The sequence below is a fragment of the Stegastes partitus genome, unplaced genomic scaffold (genome assembly GCF_000690725.1).
Source record: "Stegastes partitus isolate 25-593 unplaced genomic scaffold, Stegastes_partitus-1.0.2 Scaffold543, whole genome shotgun sequence".
In the NCBI taxonomy this organism is placed as follows: Eukaryota; Metazoa; Chordata; class Actinopteri; family Pomacentridae; genus Stegastes; species Stegastes partitus.
The window spans coordinates 191031-201253 of NW_007578274.1; the positions used below are offsets into that span (position 1 = coordinate 191031).

Sequence of the window (10223 nt, forward strand, 5' to 3'; positions counted from 1 at the left end):
TGTGTTTTCAGTTTCTACAAGTCAAGCTGTTAAATATTTGCCAGATAAGAGAAACACAGACATGAATGCATGTTTCAGGTGACGGCTCAGGCGACCTGCATCACGCTGTCGGCCATGAGCGTGGACCGCTGCTACGTCACCGTCTATCCTCTGCAGTCGCTGCGACGCCGAACCCCCCGCATGGCTCTGGCCGTGTCCGTGTCCATCTGGATCGGTACCACACTCCTCTACAGCTGTGTTATGACAGTGCAGTTAGAAAACTTGAGGCAGAAGCATGTTGATCATACATACAGGCCTTTATGTTTACTCTGTGGGCTTTTAAATCTTGTTCATCGTCACCAGATCAGAGCAGAAGAAGTGAAACCAGGTGTTGAAACCCTAAAACAAGAGTTTTATCTCTGTCCCTTGTCCTCTCCAGGCTCCCTGCTTCTCTCCATCCCCGTCGCCGTCTACCAGCGTCTGGAGGCCGGGTACTGGTTCGGTCCTCAGACCTACTGCAGCGAGGTGTTCCCCTCAGCTCGCCTCCAGAGAGCCTTCATCATCTACAGCTTCCTGGCCGTCTACCTGCTGCCTCTGCTCACCATCACCGCCTGCTACGCCTTCATGCTCAAGCGCATGGGCCAGTCCAGTGTGAATCCCATCGACAGCAGCTACCAGGTAAGAGAAGAGCCCTCGTTTCAAACCCATGACCTGCTTCTAACGACTACAGAGACATGACGAAGCCTCCCTGGTTCACAGCTCCAGGCTCAGGCAGAGCGAGCAGCGGCGGTGAGGGCCAGAGTGTCCCGCATGGTGGTGGTGATGGTGGTCCTGTTCCTCATCTGCTGGGGGCCCATCCAGGTGTGCATCCTCCTGCAAGCGTTCGGCCTCCGTAGCTACATCCTGTACAAGGTGACTCGCTTTAAATCATCCTCACTGTGCGAGTGTGCAGGTAGGTAGCAGGAGGTCAGGTGAATGCAGGGATGTCTGTTTAAAATGCAGAACTTTTGCAGTAATATTCACGTCTCAGAGTCGAATCCAAACACATCATAAGAACCTTGTTTGTAGTGATGTTAGAATCTCTGATAATCCATTAAAGACAAATACATCTTCATAAATCATTTCAAATGATGTGAAAACAACACGGATATCAGATTTCTTCTTGCTTCATAATGACGGATTGAGACATTTTCTGCAGCGTCAGTGTCGTCCAGGTGATTGAATCGTCTGTTTTAGGTTACAGAACAGCAGAACTTCATATAATGCAGAATGGAAATAAGTTGTAGGCACTCAGATTATCACCAGAATTACTTTACTACAGAATAAACCTCATGATCGGTTAATGCATCCTAACTTTGTGCTAAATGACAGAGGATGGAGTACTGGAATACTGAAAGCAATATTTTTTTTATAATCAGGACTTCTCCACCTTGTCCCAGGAGCTGCTACAAACATTTTTCCATCAGTGTATTTCCCATTTTTGACATTACAGACACCAGCTTTAGCCTCATGCTGCTCGTCTCCTGTTATATATCAACACAACCAAGTTTATAAAATTCTAAAACATGGACTTCCTGGATTCAGTTTAGGCTGAACGAGGAGTTTAAATATATTTTATTATCAGATTAGTTCAGATAAGTTGTTCAAATATGACGTTTTTCTGTTATTTGGCAGTAGAAAACAATTTAAGACAGAAAATCGAACAATAAAAGTGCAGCTTCAGTGTGGCTCTTGTGGCGACAGAACCTCCAGATGTCTTCCATCTAAACCCGCCTTCATCTTGCATCCACAGCTGAAGATCTGGGGCCACTGCATGTCCTACTCCAACTCCTCCGTCAACCCGCTGGTCTACGCCTTCATGGGCAACAACTTCAGGAAGGCCTTCAGGAACGCCTTCCCCGCCGTGGTCCTGTGGCGCACCAGGGGCAGGGTCAGGGTGGGAAACCTGGACGCCGAGGACGGGGGGGAGGCGGATCAGCGGGTCGGGGCACCCAAAGGAGAAGAAGAGATGCACTTCCTTTCATCCGGCTCCTAAAGGCCACGCCGGGCACTCGGACGCCGGGCGCTCATCGTTTATTTATGGTCCGTCGTGGAGATGAGAGGAGTCGACTCGCCGCGAGATGAACAAACACACGGTTGTGTTTCTGTGGCTTCAGAGGAAACCACGATGACCTACATTCATTTCCTGGAGACCTGCTCTAACTCTGACCATAACTAGACTGTCCTGACCCTGACCCTGACCTTTACCTAAACCTAACCCTAAAACAGGCCTCATTGAAATCATCTAAATCAGTGGTTCTAAAACTTTTTGAGCCACGACCCCCAAGATAACCAAAGTTTGTGTTCCCCAATTTGAATTCTTAATATATCATGAGTAATAACTTTCATACATTAATGCGTTAAAAATTAATGTGTTAATTTCACAGATTCATCTCTTTACATTAACACATTCATTTTCTTTTGAATGAATGAATGAATTGAGTTTATTTCGAACAAATGAAAGGGAAAAAAAACATAAAAACAAAAGAAAAGAATTTTAAAAAGAGCAAAAAAGAATAATAATATGGCATAATCAAATCATAATATGAACAAGTCCAAAAAAGGAGTGGGAAAAAGTAAACACTTGTAATTTTGACAGGCCTAAAACAAATTTATCTGATTAATGAAGGCTTTATTTTTTATTTCTTTTTTTTTTTTTTACAGTGATGTGGCGACCCCCTGAAATTATCTTGGGACCCCCTAAATGACAGAGACGTGTTCCTGTCCCCATACTGTAGCTGTATTAGTGAGTGAACAGATGTAGGTCACCACAACATGAACTGTATCCGCCCACAAACACACACACTGTGTTCTGATTCCTTCCATGTGACCTCTTAAAAAGAACAAACCAGTCAGGTGCCTCTCGTGACCTTCACGAGCTGCTGAGATGTAATTACGTTTGTCACATTTTTCTAGTTTTGGTGGAGCGATGCGCTCAGTTTGTCGGGTTGAGCTCCTGGTTTTAACGTCTTCACAATGTCTGGTGAAGGAAACTGTACATCCATGAACAGTAGCATCACAAAGTGTAGTTATTTAAAGACCAGCGGCTGTAAAGATCTAGTTGTTAGCATATCCAGATGGTGGTTTTTATATGGCAGAAGACATATCATGAGTGAAGTAAGCAGTCAGTGCCATTAATTTCCACCTTAAAACTACCGATGACAGGCTCAAAAACTCTGGATTAGATTTCTGGGGAACCAGTCTAGTTATTTTGCAGGGATTATTTTCATGGGAAACTCTTCTAAATATGTAACTCTGATGCACAGAGATGAGTTTTTAAGGGTTTAATCAATGACAGAACATGTTAAAGGCAGGACTGGGGTTAAACTGAACAGCTTCTGTGACTGTTTTTAGAGGTTCACTCACTTTGATCTGCTTTTTCTTACGTGTTCACTCTAATAAGTGGATCCTTGTCTTGTTTCTGTCTGTAGCGTCGCTCCTCTAACTGTCTACGTCTGAGTAGCTTGAACAGATGTTGACCAGCTTCATATAACACTCCAGTGTGACCACCTTTGACTATGTCGTGTAATTTATTTCCTGATTTAGGTTCACACTGTCCTGAAAACAAGCACAACAGGAGGACGCTGCATTTTTAAGCCGGACACGAGCTTCATCTGCACACTGTTGTAGGCAAATGTACTTTTGCACGATGTTAATGTGTGCAGTTAGCAGATGGCAGGTTGCATTTACACAAAGAATATATACAAGGAGTCGGAAAATAGAAAGATCTGAATCAGAATTAACTTTATTGACCAAGTTTGTACAAGCAAACAAGGAAGCTGACTCTCTGTATGTATTAGTAATAATAAGTAATAAAAGAAATAAACTAGAACAATAAAAATACGAGTAAGAGCAATAATTAGCCGTATCTATGATATGTGTACAAAGCAGCAGGATTACTGAGGAAGGTGTGGTGACATTAAAAGTAGTACAAGTATGAGTGGGTGAGGCCGATTGCATCGTAGCTCCTGAGACTAGTGAGAGTTCATCAGGGTCACAGCCTGAGGCCAGAACCTGTCTGTGATTTAGATGCTCTGTAGCGCCTACCGCTGTAAGATATGAAGTAGAGAGAGTGCTAAATTACAAAGATGAATCAATAAAAGAATAATAAAATAAAAGTTGAAATAAAAAGAAAAATAAATAAAATAACAAAAAATAATAATTTGCTTATTTATTTTTTTAATTTTAAATTTATATTTGTTTATTTATCATTTTTATCTTTTTAAAAAAGTTTTAATTTATTAATTTTTTGTTAATTATTTTAATTTTTAATGTTTTTAATTTATAATTTATAACATCGCTGTAAAACCAAAGCAAATATGTGCAGAAAAATGTGCGCTGGAGGAATGTGGTTGTGTCTTTGCTTTTAAAGTGACATTATAAAAAAATAAAATAAAAACGAAAAAATAATTTAAAAAAACTAAAAATAATAAAAACTAACTTAAAAATAATAAAAAGAATTAACAAATAATTTTAAAAAATATACTTTTTAATTATTTTATTTGTCTTTACATTTCTGCTTCTTCTCTCTCAAATCCTGTACTTTTACACGACACTTGTTTTTTATACTTATTTATCACTGCACCACTGGATTAGTGCTGATGGAGAACACGTGATGGACCAAAGGTTGCTGCTGTTTGATATTAACTAAATTAGTTGGAAGAGATGACAAGTTTTAATTTTGAACAGTGGAGACGCCATAAAACACAGTCATGCAGAACAGAACATGGATCTGCAGCAGCACCTTCAGTTTACTTCATCTATTTAATTATAAAGAGCTTAATTAACCATCCTTCATTATTCTGTGCTGTGTGATTCTATCAGGTGAGAATCAGAAGCGCTCTGAAGCTTCCTGCTCTTTTCCGCGCTCTGCTTTCAGTGGCGTGACAGAGCAGCCAATCAGCGCAGCCCTACGTCGACGTTCACCAATCACAGCCGTTCAGTGAGCAGACACGTGACACTGGCCAATGGGATGACTGGCTGAGACTGGTGCTGCCTTCAGGTGACAACAAATATGTCCGTTTTTTGAATAAATACAGCAGAACGCCTCACATGGATCCAAAATACGGTAAGTCCGGCAGTTTTATAAATACAATAATTTAACTAACGTGAGTCCTGCATGATCTAAATCATCTGGTTTTGCAGGAAAAATGCCACAAAAACCAAATAAACTTGATTAAATATGGGACAGAATCACTTTGCTGGATGAGCCACAAACTTTGTTCTGTGTAAAAACGTTGATATGAGACTAAATCATTCATTTATTTCACAGTGACAGAGTTTTTTTTATGACAAATATCCTTCTTTTTGTTCCTGTTTTTCATCTCAAAGGGGGAACGTTGGTCTGTAAGTGTGAAAGATATCCAGATAATGTCACTAAACTCAGACAGTCAGATTCCAGAGAGCGGATCTTTGAACAGCCAGTCTGAGGTGGAGAACGTGAGCTTCCTGAACTTATGCACTCCAGCATCCGACCACATCGACCCAGCTGCTGTGACCCGTGTATGGTGTGTTCATGGAGGCTTATCATGTAGCCGGTGTCGTGTTTATCTCTGTTTTAGCGTCTATAGTTTCCAACTTTGTACTGAACCGGATCACCTGGACACCCTGATCGGGACATGTTTCCTTCCTCTGTGTGAACATCTGGACAGTAAACCTGATTCTGTCTGTGACCTGTGACCTTCTGCTCGTGATGTGCTTTCAATAAATCGTGCAAAACATTTGTCCATTTTCTTCAGGAATCTTTATTCGATTTCCCATGAATGAGAATTAACCCTCACTATTAAATCAGCCAGGTAATTTATTATAACATATATCGGTTCTTAATCTCACTATTTTTATTTAATCAGTTGCATTTTTACAATATACATCAGTGTAGGGTCTTAATATCTAAATGTGTCAGGCAGATTTATATCATATATAATATTTTATGGGCTAAACAGAAAAAATTAAATGACTTCTGATAAATTAATAGTTTAATTAATCAGTTAAATTTGTATTTTATATGATTTCATAGCATCTTAACCTTTAAATTAGTCGGATACATTAGATTCCTCATTTTAATATCTAAATTTCTCAGATAAATTTGTATTATACGTATATTATTGTAGCCATAATGTTTAAATTGGTCACATTTTTATTTCATATGATATAAACAGTCATATTTAAATACAATATAATGTAAAATATTGTGGGATCTTAATCTAATAAATCTAATAAATAATAATTAAGGGTCTTTACCTTAATATTTATATGGATCAGGTAGATTTGTATAATAAGCAGGGTTTTAACCTTAATACTTAAATTGCTCGGTTAAGTTTGCAGAAGAAATAAAAATCATTTCAGGGTCTTTATCATAACATTTAAATGTGTTGGGTAAGTTTTTAACACCAGCCTCATGTATCTGTTGCTTTAAACCAGTGACCTGACTTGACTTGTCTTCTGTAAGTAACGAGCTTCCGGAGGAGTCCGTGAACGCATCACTTCGCAGGCAGATGTCATCCACGCCGCCGCGCGCAGCAGAGCCGAGCTGAAGGCGAACCATCCACACCAGAACCCGACCGCACCGACTAGACACCCACCAGCTGGACCACACCATCTCCGCGCGTCATGGATCAGAAACAGACCATCAACTTTGGCGCAGGACCCGCGAAACTGCCGCAAACCGTGAGTGTGCACGAGCTTAAAATCTGCAGGAAAAAGAGCAGCTAATTGCAAAGTGCCGCAAAGCTAAATGACAGTTTGATGCAGCTTTAGTTTGCACACTGTTGGACTTTCTGGTGGTTGGTTTTAGAATCCAGAACTCAGCCTCCACTGTGGGTCTGGGTTCTGCAGGCGGCTCTGTGGGAACCAGAGTCCCGGTTCGGGTCTTGGCATCAGCGAGCAGCTCCAGCAGGATGAAAACGGTGCGTTGAGTTGCATCAGCCGGAGTCGTTCATGTGCAAACCTGCTGCTCGGTGCCTCCCTGGAGGCAGCAGCAGGGGCAGGTTGGACCTCTAGGGGGCAGAAAAGCTGCTCATCAGGGCATCAAATCAAAGTTCACTGACTGGACCTGGTGAAGGTTCTGTGGTTCCTCCTCCTGCTGAGGGATTCGTAGTTCAACCCTTTGCATTAAACAACTTTAAGGATTTTATTGCATTTTAGTTTTTCCAGGGAAATAAAGATTTTCAGCTCCGAGGACAAACTGTCCCCTGAGTGATGGTTGGTTGGAGTTTTTGTTAAAAAAAAAAAAAAAAAAAAAAAGTATGTTTAATGAGAACAGTCGACTAAGTAGAGACTGAAGTATTTCAACAAACAAAAAGGGAAATTTAACATAAAAACTGGTGAACTTATCTCCTCCATAGACACTGACAGTCAAACCCACGATTGCTATTGCTATTCAAGTTTTGGATCAAGTTTTCAAAATGCCTTTCTTTTTTTTCCCCATTTTGTGCCTCATTTTCTAAATTGGAGCCTGATCAATGTATGGGTTCGCTAATGTCATCAGCTGATATACATTCTGTACAATATGTACCAATATAAAAACTTGTTTTCTTGCACAGAAGATAATAAAAAAGAATTGCCTGGGCTAATTTGTAAATGGTGCCGTCACACAGTTTGTCCAGGAAAGCGACTTTACTGCCCGTCTGCAGCACATGCAGCAGAGGACGGTGCGGAGTCAAGTGGTGTCTTCACAGTAAGCTGCCAAATAGTTTGTGAAATCCTTATTACTTGGCTGATATAGGGGCTGCACGGTGTCTCTGTGGTTAGCACTGTTGCCTCACAGCTAGAAGGTCGCCGGTTCGCGTCCCGGTGAGGACACCCGGGATCTTCCTGCGTGGAGTCTCCATGTTCTCCCCGTGCAGCGTGGGTTCTCTCCGGGTTCTCCGGCTTCCTCCCACAGTCCAGAAACATGCTGAGGTTAATTGGTGATTGTAAATTGTCCGTAGGTGTGAATGTGAGTGTGCTTGATTGTCTGTCTCTAAGTGTAGCCCTGTGATAGACTGGTTACCTGTCCAGGTGAACCTGCCTTCACCCTGAGTCAGCTGGGATAGACTCCAACCCCCCAGTGAGGATTAAGGTGTAGTCATTTTTTGTAGTCTCTAAAGATCTGTATCAGCATTATCCCTCAAAAAGTCCAGTTGGACTCTAAATTAAATATCCCTCAGCTTTGGGTTGCCTGAGTTCGCAACATCTCCAAACTCCACATGATTTACAAAGTCAACGTATTGATTAGTTGATCAACAGAACATTAAAATGTGTTTTATTTATAGTTTGTCTTTGTCAAGCAGAAGTACTAAAGTTTCTTTGATAATTTCTGTTTTGTTATCTTATGTGATTGTAATTAAAAAAAATCTTTGGCTTTTTGTGCATCAGTTAGTCTTCAGAAAGTTATGATTCACTATTTTCAGATGATTCATTGTGGAGAATATTCAGCTGAATAATTAATAATAATAATTGTTAAATTTAGGCCTCAGTCACTTTGGTTACAGACCAAAGACCAAACACATCATCTCCTCTGGTTTCCTGGATTTACATCTGACTCCTTGTTCCAGCTCAGAGTTTTATTTTCAGATCTTTACTGTAACCCGTCCAGCCCTCGTCGTGTCTGACGGTGTGTTTAAGAGCTGCTCTGTTCCTGCTGTGTTCCAGGTGCTGTTTCAGGCTCAGAAGGAAATGCTCGACTACAACGGCTCCGGCATCAGCGTTCTCGGTGAGTAACGAACACGAGTTTTCTCTGAAGGTGTCTCTGCTCACTGACACTGAAATTAAGAATAAACGTGAACCAGAATCACAGCAGGCGACTGGTTTCACTCTGGTTCAGGACCACCTGAGTGATGCTTTAAATCAGATCTCTGCTTTCTGTCCCTCTGAAACCTTCTACGTAGAGGAGCCAACATATAATCACATTATAATAAAGTGTAAGTATTTGTGAGTGACAGTGAAGCTAAATTTCATTATTTCTGATTGTGTCCAAACCAGAGATGAGCCACCGATCATCAGACTTCAGCAAAATCATCAACAAAACAGAGAACCTCCTGCGAGACTTGTTGTAAGTGACTCGTGTTCCTCCGTCAGCCTCCTGCTTCACACATCTTTAGTGTTAGCTGGTGTTTTATATGCATACGTCTGCTTCCTCCAGCCGTACTGGACCACTGCACCATCATAACATGACTAAACAACTGTAGAGTGTTTAGAGTGAAATCTGACAAAACAAGATGTTAAGTAAAGGAACAATATCGCCACAGTAATAATTAACTGTAGCTGCCTGAAAAGGGTTTAAGGTTACACTTTGCTAAACTAGTGTTTGTCATTAACTTAGGTGTGTTTCTCCACAGAGTTACTGAGAGCGAATGGATTGTGAAGGATTTTATCAATTTACATTGAACACCAGCTTAAGCAAACACAGGCTATCGTAGTACCTGTCGTACCTGCATGTGTACCTGTGAAACTGAGCTGAGATAAGATATATAAGATATTTGGTGGCGTATCGTAGCAGAGAAAGGGCCACATTCAAGACTGAGCATGCTCATACAATCAGAATGAACCAAATTAAATAGAATGTAATGTGAACTCGAGAGGCAGAAATAGTCAGAAAGAAAACAGCGAGCTAAGAGCAAAATGTTCTCATTACATTGATGTTTAAATGTGCTTTTGATGTTTATCTTTTTGCACGACAGTGTTCATGGAAGTCAGACCGGTCGAGCAAGACATTATGTGTGTATGTTTTCATCTTTAAAGCAACGTTATGCAGGCATTTTAATCTACCTTGTAAATAGTGTCAATAACATTTATTTTATAAACTAAGTGCACCTGATAGATTAACCGTGGATACACCAGATAACAGCTGCGTGACGTGTTACCTGCAGCCTCTATCTTTACTTACTTCTGTGAGTTTGCTGCTGCACACGACGATGTCTGCGTCTCATGCAGCGTCTGTTTTATTTTTGTCTTCACAGAAACATCCCAGACAACTACAAAGTCATGTTCCTGCAGGGCGGCGGCTCCGGACAGTTCAGCGCCGTTCCCCTCAACCTGATCGGCCTCAAGGGGGACCGGTGCGCCGATTACGTGGTGACCGGAACGTGGTCTTCGAAAGCGGCCAAAGAGGCGGAGAAATACGGCAAAGTCAACGTGGTCCACCCGAAGCTGGATAGTTACACGAGTAAGAGTGTGTGGATGGATGGATGGATGGATGGATGGATGGATGGATGGATGGATGGATG

General features: G+C 41.3%; 2 protein-coding genes across 2 annotated transcripts in view; both read left to right on the forward strand.

Moving 5' to 3' along the window:
• The window catches only part of kiss1rb (KISS1 receptor b), a 3566-nt gene extending 1552 nt beyond the window's left edge, over positions 1-2014 (forward strand). Inside the window, exons 3-6 of the mRNA XM_008288139.1 lie at positions 79-214; positions 419-657; positions 739-891; positions 1772-2014. Coding sequence (XP_008286361.1) covers positions 79-214; positions 419-657; positions 739-891; positions 1772-2014 — 771 coding nt within the window. The remainder of the gene's footprint in view (positions 1-78; positions 215-418; positions 658-738; positions 892-1771) is intronic.
• A 4475-nt stretch (positions 2015-6489) lies between these two features.
• psat1 (phosphoserine aminotransferase 1) overlaps positions 6490-10223 on the forward strand; it is a 7986-nt gene continuing 4252 nt past the window's right edge. Inside the window, exons 1-4 of the mRNA XM_008288140.1 lie at positions 6490-6684; positions 8650-8710; positions 8980-9049; positions 9957-10162. Coding sequence (XP_008286362.1) covers positions 6628-6684; positions 8650-8710; positions 8980-9049; positions 9957-10162 — 394 coding nt within the window. The 5' untranslated portion in view covers positions 6490-6627. The remainder of the gene's footprint in view (positions 6685-8649; positions 8711-8979; positions 9050-9956; positions 10163-10223) is intronic.